The following is a 22,302-nucleotide window of genomic DNA, read 5'->3' as shown; positions in this document are numbered from 1 at the left end:
ACATTCTCATGTCAGTGCCATAACACTGAAGCACCAGGAAGAACACATTCTCTCAACATGAGAAACACACAAGCACACAAACACGCACGCACGCACACACTTGCACGCACGCGCGCACACACAGACACAGAGGTACAGACACTCAGACAAATACAAAACTTCTGAAGCTAAAACATACATACGGCACACACTTTTGGACAACCCCTTCTTTTGAAATCAGTTTATTTCAATATTATATAAACAAATACATTCTGTATTAAAATAAAAAAAAAATGATTGCAAAGATTTGATTCAAAAACAGATCTGTGCAATTTAGGTAAAGTCACCAAACCACCGCCCCCCTCCCTCATCTTCTCTCCTCACCTCCCTCCCAGGGGAAGGGGAAAAAAAAAACAGGATCATGGCAACAGGAATTGCACGTATTACAATTCTCCTCATTCACTGGATCAATGAGGCGGCAATGTTTCTGCGAAAGAGCATAACGTGGGATTAATACTAAAGAGCTCAGAACTGGCCAGAGGAACCAAGCGGTGATGTGCTGGCTCCATTTACACCAACGGCTGCAGGCTACAGGTAAAGGACTCTTAAGGAAGCAAACTTCTAGGCTATATCTTTTGATATTAGGTGGAGGTCGACTTGTAGGCACGTGGCTGAGCTTCTGGTCGTGGATGTCAGTGTGCGCCCATGCCTACATGGCCATGCTGCGTTGGTTGGGGGGTTTCAATAGGGCTCCTTGCCACTGTGAAAACCGCTTGGTAAAAAGCTACAAGAGAGCTAATTACCACCTCAATACTCACAGCTCCAGAATACAATCAATACAATACAATACAATACAAAATAGTTATTTTTAATCCAATCAATAAGAAACAATCTTTGAACTGCCAAATACTTCTGTATTAGATGAGGGTTTGTCTTTTTTATTTTTTTAGGCTACAATAAAACCTGGATGCAAGTTCAGAGCTCCCGTTAAAAAGCATCAGATTATTTAAGGAAGTTCTAAGATGAAGAGAATTTTATTAATCCTCTTAACCATCAAATTTACATGCTCCTTAGGGTGCGGATACTATAACTGTCAAAACCTTTTCACGAAGGATGGCTTCATTCGTAAACGCTCACAAATTAAACAAGAAGTAAGATGATGAAATGCACCGCACGAGAACATAGGAAAAGAGCAACGATCGATGCAGCATTCAAAATGGCACTGGGAATTTAAGACCGTGTTCCTTGGGGTACAGGACAGCAGAAGTGTCTGATTGGTCAGAACCTGGTTCATGTCGGCCAGGATCAAAAGACAGGCAAGTTATATGATCAGTGAAACAGATAGAAGCTGGCTAAAGACAACAGGTGCGTGTGCACAAAAAAGGAAATGATTAGGCTTAGTCGGCAAAAAAAAAAAAAAAAAAAATCAGAAACATAATGGTACTTTATAACAGTTATGTCACCAGCGATGATGATGTCATTATATGATGTCACAGACCCACCATGCTACCACAGTCCGCTGGAGCCGAAGGACTGGTAACGTTTACCTTCAGGAAAATCATTTTAGTCACATTGCTCTTGTACTTTTTGTTTATTATGTCTATAACCTAATCATATATACACATTCTGTGTGCAATACATACTGTTTTTAATACTGATTATCTGACTTAACTGGTATAAAATTCCCCAGAATTGCTGTTTTATGATAATTTATCATTCTGTTTTAAGGAGGTACTGTGTTTTTACTGAAAATACAAACCTCTTCACAGTTTCGGCTGGGAAATTTTTCACCTATTCGCAGATAAGCCACTGTAATAACCACATATACATAGTAATAATGTTTTTTTTTTGCATATTTCATCTGAAAAATAAATCAATGCTACATTCAAAATGTATTTACACTGTTAAGGTTGGTCTGGTGTTTTGTAAGATAAGCTGTTCCTATATGCAATAATAACCGATCTGTTTGCTTACATAATCCTGTTATCAATCATTCTACTTAATTTTGTTTTGCGAAGCAAAGTTAACATTTTAAATTTATTGTTTTTATTGAATTGAAAAGGTGCTCAGGTTTCAGGAAAACCATTAGCTTCGTATTGCTGAGTTTGAGTAGTTAAAGACACTTAGTTCTGTTGAAAACTGAAAAGCCAACCCTGTCATTAAGGCCAAGCTCTTTTCCAACCTCATCTTCAACACATTGCCTGGTTACCGAGTAGAGCTGGGTGTCCAGGGAGAATATGAATATGAAAATCCACAATATGAAATCCAGAGCAATAATCATAACACCTACCCAGAGCAAGAGACCCAAAATAAACGGAAATCTCCATGGAGACGTAGAGAGGATGTGATCCAACCGATTGACGGCAACAGCTGTTTCTGTAGTGCCAGTTACTGCTAGGTATGCTAATGAACTGACACCGATTGGCTGATCCCAGGTTTTTTTTTGACTCCACCCCACTTCATGCATGCAGACAGCCCCAAGTAATGGACTTTGAGTAGGATGAACAGCAGCTGAACCCTAGGACTGATCCATGGGGCATGCCAGGCACCACGTAAATAAAATCCTAAAAACGGAACACGTACAGATGTGGAGAGACCCACCGGCAGCCATTACTGCAGTGAGAACAGAGATCCTTCTCCACTCCACGTGGAAAGAAATAACAGCCAGAAGTCCAAAAAACGGGACCAGAGGAGCCCGTATGAGCCGAGGGGACCGCGGGTGCGGGTGCGGGTGTGGGTGCGGGTGCCAAACTCCGACGTTTCCCAACAGGAATCGGATTAAAAAACGGGTTTAAAAACATACTGCAGTCAACACTTCAAATGGAAAGGAAACTAAAGTAAGGTTATGCATACTGAAGTAGTAAATGATAGGTGGAAAATAATGAAAAGGATTGGGGGGGGGGGGGGTACAGCTGTATATTTACCAGAACATTCCAAAGGTCCATTTACCAGTCAGCACTTCCTACAATAGGAAAATACTCAACCTGCAGTCTTCAGAGAAACAGATCAGAGATGAATAAATGAGGTTAATATTAGTCTCCAGCAATGACTGGCAGCTGTCACTCAAACTCCAAAGCCACCCAGAGATGTGTGTGCTACTGTACTAGTCCTAATCTCTCCAGGAAGTGATGCAATACTTTCAGTTGGAGAAGCTGAGCAAAACTGTGCGTGTGTGTGTCCTTGACGGACTGTGGGAGGGGGTAGCGCAGGGGAGGGCGCCCCCTTGTGGTCGTGCGCCGTCACAGCGGAAAAACCTGAAGCACAAAGCCCTGTGGGAGGAGAGACGCGATGAGGTCACTTCCTGTGGCGCGAGCCGCCCCTCCGTCTCCATGGGCGCTCTGCGGAGGCGGGACGTTCTCCCCGCCGCGGGTCCGTAGCCCCGCCCCCCGAGGCTCAGAGCGAGGTCTCATTGGTGTGGGGTCGGGAGTTCTCCTCCTCCAGCAGCGCGATTCGCTGCTTCAGCATGCGCACCTGCGTGTCGTGCCGCTCCACCATCGCCATCATCTGGGACTCCAGCTTCTTCAGCTTGTTCTGGTGCTTCTTCTTGGCCTTCTCGTACGCCGCCACCAGGTTGCTGCGGGAGGAGGGCCCAGGTTCACCGCCGTTAGATCAGAAGGGGGCGGGGTTCCCCCTGCACGGGTCACTGCCTCGTTTAGGCGCAGGTTTCTGCCTCCACCAATTACCCCTGAGCTACCCTAATTACTACCCTCAATGAGCTAATACTATTCAATTAGCAAATCTTCATTCAATTAGCTAATCTTATTCAATTAGCTAACATTTATTCAATAAGCTGAACTTTATTCAATTAGCAAAGCTTCAATCATTTACACTACTGTACAAAAGTATTTCCTCCCTTTCTGATTTCGTATTTATTTTTGCTCATTAGCCACACTGAATTGTTTCAGATCTTTAGACAAAATGTATCAGACAAAGGGAACCTAGGTAAACACAAAAACGCATTTTTGATATCAGTCTTTCATCTCACTGTGGAGGAATTTTAGCCCACTCGTCTTTGCGGAACTGCTTTAATTCAGATTGGTAGGTTTTTAATCATGACTGCTTGTTTCAGGTCCGCCACAGCATCTCTGTGTTCAAGTCAGGACTTTGACTAGGCCACTCCAAAACTTTTAATTTGTTTCTTTTCAACCATTCAGATGTGGACTTGCTTTTGTGTTTTGGACCACTAAATTCAACACAAACGTTAGATCGTGTACATCTTTGGCCTGACTAAATAAGCACAAGCAGAATTTGGCATGAAATCCAAAAACGAGGTACGGGGGCCCCTTCCCCACCCCTGCAACCAGACGCACAAAGAAACGGGTCATACTGCCACAGCGTCACCTGCGCCAATGCGCCAACTGGGCTCAGCATTAACCAGACTGAGCAGCACCAAAAACGGCTGTGAACTGGACTGAGCGTCACCCAGACTGGGTGTGAACCGGGCTGAGTATAAACCGAGTCCAGCGCTAAGCAGACCGAGCGTCGACCGAGCGTCTCCATACAAGGATACGAAACCTGGCTTTTATCGCCGGGCAGCAGATCTGCAGCCATCTTGCCAGCGTTCTGAAAGAAGGGACTCTAATGGGATCAACAGATATGTAATGAAACTGGATTGGTTGGTGGACCTGTAAGGCGGTTGGGGCCCATCCCCAAAGGGGGGGATAAAGGTCTGATGGGATTAAGATGGCAGTCAATCTGGCCGCGGATGCCATTCCTCATTCTGCTTTACGAGCGTCAGTTTGCTCTGTGAACGCACTCAGCTAATCAAGGACCCACCCATCGACTCTGCGCCCCCCCCACCCCTCAAAAAAGGGCCATAAATTTACATGGAAAAACCACAGCCTGGAAAAAAAAACAACTGGTGCCAATAAGGAAAGTGCCATCAGTCAAATGCTGTCGTCCAATCACGAGAGAAATACAGTCCATTACACTGTGCTATTGCAGAGCGCACATAATTCACAAGGGGGAGTGGGAGTCTTTCTAAGAATTACTGACTGACTGAGGAGACTGCAGTTCCCACAAGTGCCCACTAGTGGGCAGAATTTGCCGGTACTTTAACACACAAATTCCCAACGCATGGCATTTTGGGGAGGTTTGGGGCGTGTTTTTGGTGAGGTTTTGGGGAGGTTTTGGGGCGTTTTGGGGAGGTTTGGGGCATGTTTTTGGGGAGGTTTGGGGCGTGTTTTTGGTGGTGCCGGGACAGCGGCTCACCTGTTCGCTCTCTTCAGGTCGTTGACGAACTCGGCGGACTGCTGGTGCCGGACCTCGCTGCTCTTGGTGAGCCTCTCCAGCGCAGCAACCAGCTCCTGTACCCGACTCTTCAGCTTCTTCTCTCTGAGACGCACACACACGCACACGCACGCACACACGCACGCACACAAGCACACGGACACACACACACACACAGAGCAAGGAAATCATAAATACAGACAGACACACAAGCACACACACACACATGCATACACACAGAGCAAGGAAATAATTCAGAAAGACGACACACACACACGCACGCACGCACACACGCACAAAAGGAAACGCGGTGAGACCGGGAAGCGGCAGCGGTCGGGAGGGCTTACCGCCGTAGTGCGCTGGTGAGCTCCGCCGCCAGGTCGCTGTCGCTGTGCGTTCTCAGGTCAGCCAGCGTGACAGCGGGCGACCCGCCGTCTCCGCCATCCTGGTGAGAAAAACAACACATCGATGACAAAGGTCACAAATCAGCCTGCGACAGTTCAGGAGAATAACCCAATCGCTGCATGCGCCCGGTGAATAAAACAACACATCGAGGAGCTGGAACAGCTTACGACAGCAACAGCACACTTGTGAATGTAACATCCTCAGAGCCAGGCCAGAATTAACGGAATGAGTGTCACAGCGTCTCTGCGTCAATTTCCTGAAACCGTCTTAGAAACAGACTTCTTGGAACCTTGTCTTCTCTTCGGGGGGGGGGTCAGACATAATGTGTCACCATGGAGGCTCAGGAACTCACAGCTGGTTTCAGTCATGACTCGAGCCTGAAAGCAGCCAGGCCTCACTCAACCTCCCACCTCCACCAGATTCACCAGAATGTCCGTACGACAAGGACACGATACACACCTCCTTTCCCTTTGAAGCACCACCAAATCAATAACATGCCAAATCCACACCACCCCTCATCACAATACACAAAGTCTTACAATACAGCCAGCAGTCAGAATTGCTCTACACAATTAGTAGCATATCGTTTCCACAAGGTGGCACTAAGTAGCTATTTTCCCCACCCCCAAATTCTGTGCAGTGATCCATTCAACAAAAAAAAAAAACTTAAAACAGGGATGCTGTCAAATCAATAACATACGATGTTTAATTTCTTTTCAAGTACAGTCTGAGTTCGGCTGCGGAATTATGTGAATTCTATAAAGGACGCTCTGTGAAACAAATAATTATCTCCTGTGTTCAGTGTTAGAAAAGAGAAAGAACTGAAACAGAAACTGGTTTCCCAATAGAACTAGGTCAAGTAAGCATCTGAAACACTTTAGTAACTTTAAACCAAAATGCTTTAGATGATAAAAAAAAAAAAAAATCCTGTAGATCTTTCAAGACGATGACTAACCTTCATAGTTCAGTGAAACACATGCATGGATATTATGCCCTCAGCATGATAAATGGCTCTCACCATCAGCCCTGACAAAGTGTGATGACCTAACACTGAGTGGGGGGGAGGGGGAGGGGGGTGAGGGGGGCCTTTTACCCAAAAATATGAAGTGGACGATACAACCACAGTCAGTTTCTACGGTTACAAAAAATATTGGACGGATTTTAAGAGAAGCACCTTTTACAATCGAGGATGGGGTGTGTGTGTGTTTGTGCTTGTGTGGGGTGCGTGTGTGTGTGTTTGCGTGTGGGGTGTGTGTGTGGGCATGTTTTACTATCTTTGTGAGAACCAAATGTCCCCACAAGGACAGAAAGATGAGGAAAACTACGCAAGGTGGGGACTTTTTGCTGGTCCCCACAAGTTCAAGAGGCTGTTGTAGGGTTAGGACTTAGGGTTAGGGTTAGGGTTAGGTTAAGGTTAGGGTTAAGGTTAGGCATGTAGTGGTTGGGGTTAGGGTTAGAGGTTACGGAATGAATGTAAGTCAATGGGAAGTCCTCACAAGTATAGCAATACAAACGTGGTGGTCTTGGTGGGTTGTGTGTGGGTGGGGAGTGTTGTGTGTTGGGGAGTGTGTGTGTGTGTGTGCTGTGTTGTGTGTGGGTGTGGGTTGTGGTGTGCGGTGTGTGTGGGTGTGGGGGAGTGTGTTGTTGTGTGTGTCGGTGGGGGAGGTGGTGTGTGTATGTGTGTTGTGTGTGTGCGTGTGGTGTGTGTGTGTGGTGTGTGGTGTGTGTGGGCATGTGGTGTGTGGGGTGTGGCGGCGCGTGTGTGTGTGTGTGTGTGTGGGGAGGTGTGTGTGTGTGTGTGTGTGTGGTGTGCGCGTGTGGAGGTGTGTGGTGTGTGGCATGGGTGTGGGTGTGTGTGTGCGGGGTGTGTGTCGGTGTTATCGACAGACACGCTGTAAATGATGTAATCACACAGGCTGTTTAAGCATTTACAAAAAGCCATAAAGATCTGAAGCAGGAGAGGAGGATTGCCCCAGGGGGTGGGGTGGAGGTGGGGGGGCAGGCCAAATTGCTTGATATCTACGCCTCAATCAGCTTAGACTGACAGTTGGAGATTTTCGTGTTCATAGCAACAGAGACTGAGCCTCTTCCGGGGATCAAAGCCAAGCTGCGGGGGGTGATGGGGGGGGGCATTTATCAGCTACATCATGGAAGGAGGGAAAAAACTAAAGAAAAAGAAAGGATGCAGAGAGGGAGATGCAGCCACCATGTTATCGGGATTTACGCAAGATCAATTTGTGCCAAGCCCCATCAAACTGCTCGTGGGGTTTCGCTGGGGGCGGGGGAGGAAACTTGCCAGGGTGGCAGGGCTGAGACTCAAAGCTCTTCCTTTAAGAAAGGTTGCCAGGTTGGCCAGGGTGGGACTGGAGGCTCTTCCCTAAGAAAGGTAGACAGGTTGGACAGGGTGGGACTGGAGGTTATTCCTTTAAGAAAGGTTGCCAGGTTGGCCAGGCTGGGACTCGAGTCTCTTCCTTTAAGAAAGGTTGCCAGGTTGGACAGGGTGGGGCCTGGAGGCTCTTCCCTAAGAGAGGTCGCCCGGATGGCTGGGGCTGGGATGGAGGCTGGGCTCTGCAGTGATTCGTTTTGGTGGGTCTGGATGGAGGGAGAGGCTCAGGAAAGAAAGCTGCGAGGAGATGCAGGAGGAGGCGAAGGAGGAGGAGGAGGAGAGGAGGGAGGTGGTGTCGGGTTTCTGAAATAAGAGCGCGGCTTTTCCGGAGTCGTCCCGCTTCCGTCTGGGACGGGGGGAACAGAGGACCCCGAATCCCAGAGCGGGGCGAAGCTCCTCGTATTCGCTCCTCACTAACAGACACAGACGTTCGGCAAACGCCCGACACTTTCATTCGTTAAGAAACACCTCACAGGCTCTCACTCGCAGGCCACATCACCAGCAACTGGCCAGAAAGGGTCAGAGCAACACGCCACTTCCGCTGTGAACCAGGAGGCCTCTTTTCAGCTCAAAAAGGACGTATATAAAGAAATAACTGAATGAACAGAAAAGCAGCGCCCATGTTTACGGCAGGTCTGACGCCGACTGGGTTCTCTTTCGTAATTTGTGCGTCCGCGCCGCGCTCGTGAGTAACGGTAACGCCCGAATCGATGCCTCACCGCCTCGCCGCCCCGCGTCAATCAGTATCACTGATTGTTCCGAACGCCAAGCTCGATCTTATAGCAAAGCTCAGGGAGCACCTTTAGTATTTGGTGTGTGGGGGGGGTACTTTACAGCCCTTTCTTTGCAAATTCCCCCGGGGACAGACGTACGCCCCAGCGCAGGACAGAACTAACCCGCCGGGTTTCCTTACTGAAACCCGCCATCTCAAAGCCCGGTCCTGGAGTGCAGTGGGAAGGAACACAGGCAGACACCGCAATCAGTGACTCGCCAGTCTGAGCCAATCGGTGGGTTTTGTGGGGAAGGGCAAAAAAAAACTTTTGTTTCATTTGTTCCAACGAGTCTGTGATTGACAGCATGTAGTAGCTCCACCATAAACAGGGTTGATATAATCCTGATTCACTCGTTACTATGGCAACCACTAAATGACTTCAACCAATCCAGCAAATTTAACTGGCCTTCCGGGTGGCGGGTTTAGCAAAAGCACGAGAGAGCGGCTGGCGCTGTGCTGACTGGGGCGGGATTTCCCATGGGGCATTGCAAAAGTGCCGTCTCACAGCACAGGAACCGGAGTACCGATTTAAAGGCACACACACACAAGCCTCGATTCCATCAACCCTTGTCCTTACCTTCTACTCACCATTAAATGCAAGCAAAAATTTAAAAAAATGCAGGGGTGCGGGCGGGGCTAACAGTGTGCGTGGGGCAGAATCTAAGTGGGGCAGGGCTGAGGTGGTTGTGGGTGGGGCTGATGGAGCTGTGGGTGGGGCTGAGGCATTTTGGGCAGGGCTGAGGTGGTTGTGGGTGGGGCTGATGGAGCTGTGGGTGGGGCTGAGGCATTTTGGGCAGGGCTGAGGTGGTTGTGTGCGGGGCTGGTGTGGTTGTGGGTGGGGCTGATGCAGGTGTGGGCGGGGCTGGTGTGGTTGTGGGCTGGGCTGGGTTCGGGTTAGGATTAGGGGTAGTTGGGTGTGGGCGGGGCAGAAGCAGGTGTGGGGGCGGGGCTGAGGCCTACCTTCCCGCTGGAGCCTGTGGAGCCCAGCGATCGCATGCGCTGCTCCTGGTGCTCCTCCACCTCGGATTTGAGGTGCTCGATGTGCACCAGGTAGGCCTGCTCCTGGGCCTCGTGCGTGCTCAGCTTCAGCTCCACCGCCTTCTTCTCCTTCTCCAGCAGGTACAGCTGCGCCTTCAGCTCCGCCATCTCCTCCTGCGCCACAGGGAGGAGCCAGGGTCAGCCAATCACACGTCCCCAACACACAGGTTCACCCAGTCACGCAGCCCGATTGCACCAGTTCACCCAATCACACAGTCAATCACATGGCCTATACCCACCCCTTTCACTGCACCACAAACACTAAACGCACTGCACCACAAACACAGCCTTTAAATGACTGTCTTTCATTGTAAACCATAAATACATCAAAGGACTGTTTAAAAAACCCAACACCCACGCTACTTAAGCAGCCACTCTGAAAATAAATGACCGCGGTGACATCATCGACAGCCCGTTCACCTTTCTCTGGATCGATGAGGCAAGCACTGGAACACCAACAGTGCCCGTGAACAGCCAAGACCAAGGCCACCTGACCGAGCCCCTTCACAACACACCATCTCAATCTGAGCACAATTCACTCCAGCATTCTTATCCACATTACTCCTGACACACACATTTTACTGACCTTTAAAACACACACACACACACCCATACACAAACACAAACACACATACACACACACATATACATATATTACTGACCTTACACAACACAGAAAGTCTAACAGACCCTACAGCACAAAGCCTAGATCTCATTAAAAAAATAAAAAATTTAACAACAGCTCAGACCCAATGAGACACCATAAAGGATACAAAAAAATCTTTATTATTAAGAAATCTTTTCAATAACCGTTTTCTTTGCAAACTTTGCAGTATTGGGCCTTTGCAGCACAAGAACACTCATACAACATTCACAACAAAACACACGGAGCGCAGAACACGCAACACACACATACGTGACCACTCTCAACACGCACATACCTGACCACTCAACACGCACATACGTGTTCACTCTCAGCACGCACATACCTGACCACTCTCAACACGCACATACGTGACCACTCTCAACACGCACATACCTGACCACTCTCAACACGCACATACGTGACCACTCTCAACACACACATACCTGACCACTCTCAGCACGCATGTACATGACCACTCAATCAGACATATCAAATCACTCTTTGACCTCGTGTCCATCTTGGCTCCATATGTACCCTAACCTTGAATGTGTTAATACTCTGCATAGGGAGTTAACCCAATCCCAGTCTGGGTCTTTGCACACAGCTCTCTCCATTCATTACGGTGGAGGTGGGTCAGCTCTCGTCTCCTTTGCAGAAGATGGGTGAACACTGAACACACCTCCTCTAAGGGCACCCATCGAGGTAGAGGGGTTCGTTCTGATTAAGAGAGAAGACGCAGGAATCTGTGTCTGAATATAATCTCCACTTTCTAGGAAGTTCGGTTTTAAAATGGGCCCCACAAAACACTGCAATCAGCTGAGTCTTACAAGATACACAATTACAAGATCACAAGATCTTGCCTCCTGCAACATTTACTTAACGTCTACCAAACATTAAGACTGAAAATGTCTACTGGATACTCAAGCATATCCACTTGCTTTTAACAGGCTAAATATGATGCATAGTTTGTACGAATCCTGTGTAACCCAATTTATCTGATCAAATTAAAGTAATTATGAAACTGAATCCAAGTCACTTAACAGTGCCGATTCATTGTAATGACAAACGCTTCATTTCAGACTTTAAAAAAACAGCTTTACAAGTATATGAAAAAGAGCCTTATTATTTCTTATATTTAATTTTTAATATAAAAGAGGGCAAAACTCCCAAAGGTATTAAAATCTGCAAATCGAGCATTTTGCATTCCCAAACTGAAACTACTGAGCTGCAGTGTGATGCTGACACAGTGAATTTTGGGCAGGATGCGAATGTGAATTTGACTCAGAGAATGTCCAGAACCACACAGCCTCTCTCACTGCACTACAGGCCTGTTCCTCCTCCATCTTGGTTCAGATTCACGCATTACTCATACATTCATGTATATATGAATTATGCATGATTCAGCGCTTCCCCCCCGAGGCCAGCCGTTTCCCTTGCCTAACTTTTGGCAGCTGTTCCTGGAGCATTCACCCCATTCCAGACAGCATATATCGGATGCAGCTGGGCGGTGACTATTGTCCAAGGGCACCACGAGTATTCTGTTGCTGCGGTGCCGTTCAGCCTACACCTCACCCCGGTCCTGTTCGGTCTACACCATGCCCCAGTTTGGTCTACACCACGCCCCAGTTTAGTCTACACCACTCCCCAGTTCGGTCTACATCACTCCCCAGTTAAGTCTACACCATGCCCCAGTTCAGTCTACACCATGCCCTAGTTCTGTCTATACCACGCCCCAGTTCTGTCTACACCACTCCCCAGTTCAGTCTACACCACTCCCCAGTTCGTCTACACCACGCCCCAGTTCAGTCACCCAGCCCAGTTCGTCTACACCACGCCCAGTTCTGTCTACACCACTCCCCAGTTCAGTCTACACCACGCCCCAGTTCAGTCTACACCACGCCCCAGTTCGGTCTACACCACGCCCCAGTTCTGTCTACACCACGCCCCAGTTCAGTCTACACCCCGTCACCCCCAGTTCGGTCTACACCACGCCCCAGTTCGGTCTACACCACGCCCCAGTTCGGTCTACACCACGCCCCAGTTCGGTCTACACCACGCCCCAGTTCGGTCTACACCACGCCCCAGTTCGGTCTACACCACGCCCCAGTTCGGTCTACACCACGCCCCAGTTCGGTCTACACCACTCCCCAGTTCGGTCTACACCACGCCCCAGTTCAGTCTACACCACGCCCCAGTTCGGTCTACACCACGCCCCGGTGCGCTTGCCTTCATGGCCATCAGCTCCTGCATGAGCACGGCGTTCTCCAGGTCCAGCCGCTGCGAGTCGCCGCGCGGCTTGACGTCGTAGCTGAGCGGGTCGATGTGCACGCTCTCCAGGTCCAGCATGGTCAGCTTGACCGCCGCGCGGTCGTTCCGCAGCTGCTGGACGTAGTCCTTCAGCCGCTGCTCGTCCTCCTTGCTGAAGTCCGTGTCGCAGCTGCTCGCTGTGGAGCTGGTGGTGCTGTGGAAACAAACGCATGTGAGTGCGGTCTGGTTAGACACCTGTGATCTCACACACACATGCACGTGTGCACACACACACACACACACACACACACACACGTGTGCACACACACACACACACACACACACACACACACACACACACCACTCATCTCCCTGCGTATGGGACACGGGGAGACCCCGTGCAGGTATTCCAGCGCAGAGCACCAAACCACTTTCATCAAGACACCACCCGGGGCCAACAATCCAGTCCAAGCAAGATGAGAACAGTTCGGTGCTGCGTTCTTTGGTGAACACGCCTGGAGAACAAAGCAGCTTTCCGCTAAGCAAAGACGCGGTTTGCCTGCTGGACGACACGGTAAAGCACCACGCTCCCACAAGTCTCCGGTCAGCTAATTCAGACGCATGGAGGAGGGTAATGGATGAGGTCAGCTAATGAGGGTGGGGGTTGGGGGGGGGGGGAGGCAGGGGGGGTTGAGGCCGCTGTTCCCTCCGGTGCATTAAGAGGCCGACCAATCAGTGGGGGCATCAGCAGCGTTTGATCTTTGCCCTCCCACCCGGCCCAGAGCTCCTGGCAACCGGAGAGGACAGAAGGGTTAAGTGCTTCCTGAGAATGTTCCAGAAAAGCAAGTGATCTTCCACAGACTGGGGTGGGGGGGAGGGGGTCACAGAGAGAGAGAGAGAGAGATAAGGAGGCGAAGGGATAAGAAGAGATTTGGGGAAGGGCATGAGATAATGAAAGGCTAAGAGAAAAAGAAAAAGAATGGGAGGGAGAGAGGGAGAGAAACATTGGGGTGGGGGTGGGTGCTTAGGGGTTAATGCATCATGTCAACCTTGGTCCCCATGCTTGTGCTTGTGTTACCTCATACACCAGCCCTGTGATTACACTAACTAGGCTAGTGTGAGTAATGCTCACATCCTCACAAACCTGCTGGATAAAACACAACCTCACAACCCTGCTGATGATTCACACGTTCTCACAACCCTGCTGGTTAATGGACACATCCCTCACAACCCTGCCAGATAATGCACGCGTCCTCACAACCCTGCTGGATAAAACACAACCTCACAACCCTGCTGATGATTCACACGTTCTCACAACCCTGCTGGATAACACACGTCCTCACAATACTGCCACAATCCTGTAGTAATCTCCAGACTTAGCGATAAAACCACAAGGGGAAGCACTGAGAAAACGGTCAGCCTAAGCTTGGGAGAGTTGGGCAGTCATGATTTAATGAGCGTGAGGTTCGGAGGAAATGCTTTCGGTTTCTGGTTGAGGGACCGTCACTGCCTGTAGCCAAGTCTTCACTCACATAAAGTATGCCTTCAATAATGGATGAAAAATCCTCACCATGTCCCACTAAACACTTTAACACCCTGCCTCAGAACATGTTTATCATTTAACAAGCACCTGCAGCAAGCTCTAATTAATGACAGGTTTAACGAGGGGAAGACAATAAACCTCTCCAAACACACTTGAGAGAATAAGACGTTCGACACGGTGCGGTGCATCGAGACGACGGCCCCGAGACAGACAGGAAGCGAAGCGCTTTCTCTTTCGGGCTCGTTCCAGCCGAGAAACCAGACCCAAGTGAAACGAGGAGGTTTCTGAAAAAAGCGCGGGGGGGGGGGGGTGACCTTCAAACGGAACCGCGCAAAAACAACCGACAAGCAGACACTCAATTATGCGCAGCACAAACGAATGTGACTGTACGCCCGGCTGTGTTTATGCGCCCGAGGCCGTCTAGAACAATGCAGTGGAGAATGAGATGCAGGCCTGGCTTCCTGCGTTATCTAACGGAAGCATTCCAGTGATTAACTTTAATCCCAGACATTTTCAGTAGGGTCTCGATCTGCGCGGGCATGTGTGCGCACACACACATTACACACACGCACACACACACACGCACACACACAGACACACACTACACACACACACACACACACATTACACACACACACACACACACACACACTACACACACCCACGCACATTACACACACACACACACACACATATATACACCATACACACACACTACACTCACCCACACACATACAGACACCACACACACCCAGTCACACACACAGACAATGCACACACACACACACACACACACACACACACACATATACATATACACCATACACACACACCCACACACATACAGACACCACACACACCCAGTCACACACACAGACAATGCACACACAGACACACACACCACACACCCACACACCCACACACAGTGTAGCTTGTCCTGTGGAGGTTATGAGCAGGGAGAGATAGAGCGTGAAAAATCGCTCCAAATTAAACTGGCTGCCTTTCAATGGGCAGACTAATTACAATGACAATATCCCCAGATCTGTCTCACTCAGCAAATAAAAGAGACACTCCTGACAGAGAGATAGGTGCACCAGGAAGAGACTATTCCACCAACACTGAGGAGACTGACAACTGGGAATGAAGGTGCCACAAAACGGTGGACCACCTTGAAACTAAATCCAAGAAGGAGCACAATCCTGAAAAGAATTTCACCTCCTGATGTATGACAACTCACTCACCCACTCACTCAAATGGTAAATGGTAAATGGACTGCATTTATATAGCGCTTTTATCCAAAGCGCTTTACAATTGATGCCTCTCATTCTCCAGAGCAGTTAGGGGTTAGGTGTCTTGCTCAAGGACACTTCGACATGCCCAGGGCGGGGTTTGAACCGGCAACCCTCCGACTGCCAGACAATCGGTCTTACCTCCTGAGCTATGTCGCACTCAATCGCTCACTCAATCACTCACTAAATCCCTCAAGCACTCACTCAATCACGCACTTACCAACTCACTCATTCACTCAATCCATTAACTACTCACTCAATCACGCACTCACCCACGCAATCATTCACTCGCTCAATCGCTCACTGAACCACTCACTCAATCACCCACTCATTCAACTAAACCTGCTGGACTCGGTTCAGGTTTTCTATTTAGGCCAGCAACTAATTCAGCTATACAGTACCTAACCATAGTCCTCAATCAAGGCTGTGGTAAGTAGAGTCAGGTGTCTTAGTGCAGGGCTAAAACAAAACCTGCACCCACACCGGCCCTTTTCGGGAAAGACTGGAACCCCAGCCTTATTATACAAGATTACGTACCATTGGCAGAACCAATGTCCCACTGGTTTATCAAGCAAGCCTTGTTTCTCACAGAGAGCAACTCAAATTTCCCAGCATCCCATTCTGAAAATCGGTTCGAGATGAGCAGCGTGAGATTCTGCACCTTTTCAAAAAGCAGACTGGCATGTGGATCAATTCACCCCTCATCCAAAGAGCACCATCCAATCACAGAGCCATTTTAAACAGCAACACGCTCCACCACCCCCCCCCCCCGACTCTCAGTTCACCAGGGAAAAGAATTACACCGTGCCCCTCGACCACAATCTCTCCGCACCTGGTCATCTCCAGCTGTTACATTTCCCCCCCTCGCTCTGACAGACGCCTGCTCTCCGCGGCGCAGAACGACCGCGTCTTTCACTGAGACGACGCTCGCACCTGGGGCGGATTTCGGCTTGGTCCCCCCTCCCCAGGGGGGGGAGGGTTCGCACAGGGTTTTAGCTGTCACAGATGACTGCAATTCAGACACAATCTCGAAAAAAAACATGTACAAAAAAATTCCAGAATCGCAGCTGAACTACTGAGCTCCATTCACATAATATTGCAGAAATGAGCACATCTCTGCTTTCGCGGAAGAGTGTGCGCAGTTGAGATGTAGCAAAAGCTGCAGTGCATTGAAAAGCTTGTGAGTCCTGCAGTTACATGACGATGGCTGGTTAACGGGGTTTCACTGAAATAAAGAGTGAAGCTTGTGCATGTTCATACTCCCACAGCGAATTACTGCACAAGCAGCATTTCAGTCTGCATGGGCCTTGTGGATCAGAGCACTTTCACAGCGTCCTCATAAGATATGAGCGCTACAGGAGAGCTGGCGCATTCACCCACACGGCGGCTCCATTCTGCCACTCAGCAGCCTCTGATGTGAATGTAAATGTCCTGCTAACCTGAACACAGACACACAGCCCTGAGCACAGCCCACACGCACACACAGACACACAGCCCTGAGCACAGCCCACACGCACACACACACACACAGCCCTGAGCACAGCCCACACGCACACACACACACACACACACATACACAGACACACAGCCCTGAGCACAGCCCACACGCACACACAGACACACAGCCCTGAGCACAGCCCACACGCACACACACACACACACACACATACACAGACACACAGCCCTGAGCACAGCCCACACGCACACACAGACACACAGCCCACACGCACACACAGACACACAGCCCACACGCACACACAGACACACAGCCCACACGCACACACAGACACACAGCCCACACGCACACACAGACACACAGCCCACACGCACACACAGACACACAGCCCTGAGCACAACAGGAAGCTGAGCACAACAGGAAGACAACACACGCACACACACACACACACACACACACACACACACACACTTTCTCTCACACAGACACACAGCCCTGAGCACAACCCACACGCACACACAGACACACAGCCCTGAGCACAACAGGAAGCTGATGCGCACACCCACACACACACACACACGCACACACACACACACACACACACACTCTCTCTCTCTCACACACACACACACTCACACTCTCTCTCTCTCTCTCACACACACACTCTCTCTCACACACACACACACACACACACCTGGTGTGGCTGTTGGAGGACAGGCTCTCCCAGGGCTGCACACTGCAGCCGGTGACGGCGAAGGCGGCCCCACAGCTCCCGTCCAGGCGCGTCAGCAGGTCTTTGGCCGCGTTCTCCGCCGCCTTGCGGCAGTCGTGGGCCCGCTTCAGGATCTGCGTGATGCTCTCGTCACCCCCCTGGTCCCCTGGGGCCAAGCAAAAGGGTCAGGGGTCACTCAACATACCCAACACACAGATGCACTGAGACACAGCAAAATGGAACGGGACACAACTAGATGCAACAAAACATAAATTGTTGTATCTAGTTGAGAAATATGAGAAACAGCAAGACAAAGTAAGAGCCAAGGAGACACAAATGAGCCACAGCAAGACAAAATCAGACCCAATGAGACACAATGAAGCACAGTTGGAGCAAATGAGATGTAAATGAGAAACAGCAAGACAAAATAAGAGACAAGAGACACAAATGAGAATCATTAAAAACATTTTTTAAAAAGAGCCCCAATGAGACACAAATGAGGCCCAGTGAGACACAGCGAGCCAAGACGAGACCCAGTGAAAGATTGCTGTCTATGCATTTAGCAAGTCCAGCCTTTGAGAAACCAGAGCTGGAAAAACAGCTACAGAAACACAAGTGCTACAGCTAGAGGGCGTGGCCAGCGGCTCTGTTGTCCCGCGATGCTGCTGACGGATGTTCAGCAGCCTGGAGGACTGCGTGTGTGCGTGCGGGTGTGCGTGCGGGTGGGTTGGTGGGTCGTTTGTTTTCTTCGCCCTCTTTTGATGGTGGTGTCCTGATGCGGGTTCACCCATCGGTCATCGTGCTCAGAGACAAGCCAGCGCTGATTAGAGAGCGCCGCGCGGCCCTGGGGGGGCGTGTCCGTGTCGGGTGGGCGGGTACTTACCCACGGTCCCCACCCCCGCTGCCCGGAACTGGCCCAGCACCAGACTCTGCTCGCTCTCCGCCAGGGCAAGCAGCAGCTCGTACGCCTCGATGCACTGCTCACTGTGAGAGAGAGCGGGAGGGGCGATTCAGCACTCGCGCTCTGATTCACTCGCTCCGATTCACTCGCTCCGATTCACTCGCTCCGATTCACTCGCACTGATTCACTCGCTCCGATTCACTCGCACTGACTCACTCGCTCCGATTCACTCGCACTGACTCACTCGCACTGATTCACTTGCTCCGATTCACTCACTCCGATTCACTTACACACTCTCAGCCTCCACTGAGTTCTGCAACATTTTCCACAGATTGAACTTGTGTTATCAAACTTCCATTACGAATTAGAAAAGGCAATCAGTGGGACTATAAGGGATAGGTTTGGGGGTGGCAGGGTATAGGGGGCGGGGCTTAGGCAGGGCACAGGGGGCGGGGCTTAGGCAGGGCGCAGGGGGCGGGGCTCTGATGACTGCTCTCTCTCCGCTGTGGAATGACAGCCCAAGGCGGGGGCGGTGTTACTGGCGTGCGAACACAGAAAGGTGCGCGTGTTTGTTTGGAGATCTCGGCTCCAGTCCGCGACAAGCTGAGACTGGTCGAGCAGCAGCAGAGGAGAGGGGATGACCGTCTGACACGCCAGAGTTTCTGCAGAACCACTGCTGCCGTGGAGACGAGCCGCTGTGCGGCAAACACGGCGTCCAATTCTTCAACCGAAACGCACCTGTTTCTCTCCCCCGTGGCTGTTTCCAAACACAAGGGCCTCATTCGGTGAGTAAAGTCAATTCTTCCTCGTATTCTTTTACCGGAGCCTGCCGCAGTCGCGAGCGGCCGTCCCACAAACGAAAAATAATCTCCTCTCGCTCCAGCGCCTGGGTCTATCAATCTCCCCAACATCAGAATCGCTCTGGACGAAACTCCATCACAATCCCCCCCACTCCCCTAACACAAATGACAGCCCCATTAAGGGGGTGGAGTCCCCTGCAGACGGACAGGTGAGGTAACCTCTGACGGGCCAACGGATAAAAAATGACACGAACGAATCATTCCGCAGATAACCAAGCCCCGCCCCAAATCGCCATGCAGCCACGGCAACACGGGGACACGACGACCCCCCCCCCCCCACACACACCGACCTCGACGACGAGCGGAAAGCCGCGCCCGTTTTATTTTACGCCTTCGCCGCCTTTCCGACAACACCGTTCCGTAGCGGCTAACGAGCTTCGCTTACGGAGCGCGGCGGAAACGGCGGCATGGTGGCGGGTGAGCGCTTCGGCTCTCTCTCAGACGGAAACGTTCTGCTTCATTACCGCCGTCAGCGGCGTCCAGACCCCGTCTTATCTGGGAAAGGAGCGCCCAACGAACGCTCGCTGGCCCGCGGACGAGACGGGCCACGCTAACGGAATGCTAATCGCTTTCCCAAGAACGGCGTCTCACGAGGAGGCCGTCGACCCCAGTGAATGAAGCCTAATTATAATTATAAGAGCCCCCTAACGAGGCGGCGGGGCCACGCACTCCATTACCACCTCTGAGGGAATTTCGGCTGGGGGGGGCCCAGGCGGGGAGGGGGCAGTGTCACAGCTATGGGAGGTCGGGGGGGGAAAGCAATCTCGCTTAAAAATTGAGTTTCTGATTGCAGAGGGGGAGAGAGGGGGGAATCATCAACAGATGATGTTTTTTTTTTTCTTCTCTCCCAGGTTTTCCTCATTTCAAAACGCTTTTCTCCAGAGAGAGAGAGAGAAGGGGGGAGAAAGAGAGAGATAGGGAGAGAGGGAGAGTGAGGGGGAAGCGAGTGAGAGGGAGAGAGACGCTGGGAGAGAGAGGGAGCTGGAGACAGAGAGAGAGAGAGAGGGAAAGAGTGATAGAGAGAGAGGGGGGAGAGAGAGGGAGGGAGGGAAAGAGTGATAGAGAGAAAGAGAGGGAGAGGGGGAGAGAGAGAGAGAGAGAGAGAGAGCAGAGCGGTGAAAAGGCTGAACCCTGAACCGCGGCACGGTCACGCTCACTGAACCGTTTGGCATGTCGTGGCAGATGGAGGCTGGGGGAATCGGGCAGGTTGGTGCGTGAGGGCTGGTATTTCTCTTCACCCTGGTGCGGTCAGACGCGATGACACACCTGTGCCGGGTGGGGCTGCGTGCATTTCGGTTAGTAAACGAGTGAAATCTGCGTCTCCACTGAACTGGAGCAGGCACGTGATCAGCTGTTTTGAGGGTCTTGCTGGCTGAATAACGTGAACAGCCAGGTGGAGGCGGGCGGGGTTTGAGCAGCAGGAGGTGGGCGGGGCTTGAGCAGTGGGAGGTGGGCGGGGCTTGAGCAGTGGGAGGTGGGCGGGGCTTGAGCAGTGGGAGGTGGGCGGGGTTTGAGCAGTGGGAGGTGGGCGGGGTTTGAGCAGTGGGAGGGGCGGGGCTTGAGCAGTGGGAGGTGGGCGGCTTGAGCAGTGGGAGTGGGCGGGGCTTGAGCAGTGGGAGGTGGGCGGGCTTGAGCAGTGGGAGGGGCGGGTTGAGCAGTGGGAGGTGGGCGGGGTTTGAGCAGTGGAAGGTGGGCGGGGCTTTTGCAGTGGGAGGCGGGCGGGTTTGAGCAGCAGGAGGTGGGCGGGGCTTGAGCAGGGGGAGGTGGGCAGGGCTTGAGCAGTGGGAGGCGGGCGGGGTTTGAGCAGCAGGAGGTGGGCGGGGCGTGAGCAGCAGGGAGGTGGGCGGGGCGTGAGCAGCAGGAGGTGGGCGGGGCATGAGCAGCAGGCGGGCGGGGCGTGAGCAGCAGAAGGGGGCGGGGCTCTGACCTGTACTGCAGGGCGAGCCGCAGGGCGGTGGCGTTGGACTCGTACTTCCCCACCAGCATGCTCATTCTCTCGGCGTTGTTCTTGCACTCCTCCAGCGTGATGGTCAGCAGGTCGTTCTGCGACTTCAGGTGCTCGATGCGGCTGCAACGACAACAACCAGCGCCGGTCAGAAGACCAGCAACCCGACACACACAGACCACACACAGACCACACGCAGACCGCACACAGACCGCACACAGACCACACACAGACCACACGCAGACCGCACGCAGACCACACGCAGACCACACGCAGACCTCACGCAGACCTCACGCAGACCGCATGCAGACCACAGGCAGACCGCACGCAGACCACACGCAGACCGCACGCAGACCGCACGCAGACCGCACGCAGACCGCATGCAGACCACAGGCAGACCGCACACAGACTACACGCAGACCGCACGCAGACTGCACGCAAGACCGCACGCAGACTACATGCAGACCGCACGCAGACCACACGCAGACCGCACATAGACCGCACGCAGACCGCACTTATTCCTCCGCATTCATCTGCATCTTAAAACTGCATTGTATGCAGAACCACAGACCACGTCTTCTCCCTAGCCACCGCGAGAGCAGAGAAACTCTGAGGCATTCTCGTAGTTCAAGTTTAAAAGTTCAATCCGCATTTGGGAAAGCTACAAAATTCTGCCTCCGGTTTTCGCCTAACGGAGATCTGTGAAGCGCTGTATCAAACGCTTCCCCTCGTAATGCCTGCTGTGCAGTTAAATCCCCGTGTAAGTCCATGATTAGCAGTGAAGACCATAATTTCCCTTGACTTGGTTCTGACTTCAAATAGAACACTTTTGAGAGGGGGGGGGGGGGGGGGGAAGCAAACATAAATTCCAAACCCTGGCTTAAAAAAAACTCT

General features: G+C 51.3%; 1 protein-coding gene across 4 annotated transcripts in view; it reads right to left on the bottom strand.

Moving 5' to 3' along the window:
• Positions 1-205: 205 nt before the first annotated feature.
• Positions 206-22,302, bottom strand: part of mcc (MCC regulator of WNT signaling pathway) — an 89,691-nt gene continuing 67,594 nt past the window's right edge. For all 4 annotated transcript variants that reach the window (XM_064307965.1, XM_064307966.1, XM_064307969.1 and 1 more), the window contains 8 exons: positions 21,391-21,531; positions 18,586-18,686; positions 17,685-17,868; positions 12,682-12,916; positions 9,732-9,923; positions 5,556-5,653; positions 5,191-5,313; positions 206-3,553 (listed from right to left, as the gene is read on the bottom strand). In XM_064307965.1, the coding sequence (XP_064164035.1) occupies positions 3,373-3,553; positions 5,191-5,313; positions 5,556-5,653; positions 9,732-9,923; positions 12,682-12,916; positions 17,685-17,868; positions 18,586-18,686; positions 21,391-21,531 (1,255 nt within the window). In that variant the 3' untranslated portion in view covers positions 206-3,372. The remainder of the gene's footprint in view (positions 3,554-5,190; positions 5,314-5,555; positions 5,654-9,731; positions 9,924-12,681; positions 12,917-17,684; positions 17,869-18,585; positions 18,687-21,390; positions 21,532-22,302) is intronic.

The sequence above is a fragment of the Anguilla rostrata genome, chromosome 14 (assembly GCF_018555375.3).
Source record: "Anguilla rostrata isolate EN2019 chromosome 14, ASM1855537v3, whole genome shotgun sequence".
In the NCBI taxonomy this organism is placed as follows: domain Eukaryota; kingdom Metazoa; phylum Chordata; class Actinopteri; order Anguilliformes; family Anguillidae; genus Anguilla; species Anguilla rostrata.
The sequence above is the reverse complement of the archived record's forward strand: the minus strand, read 5'-3'. Positions and strand labels throughout refer to the sequence as shown.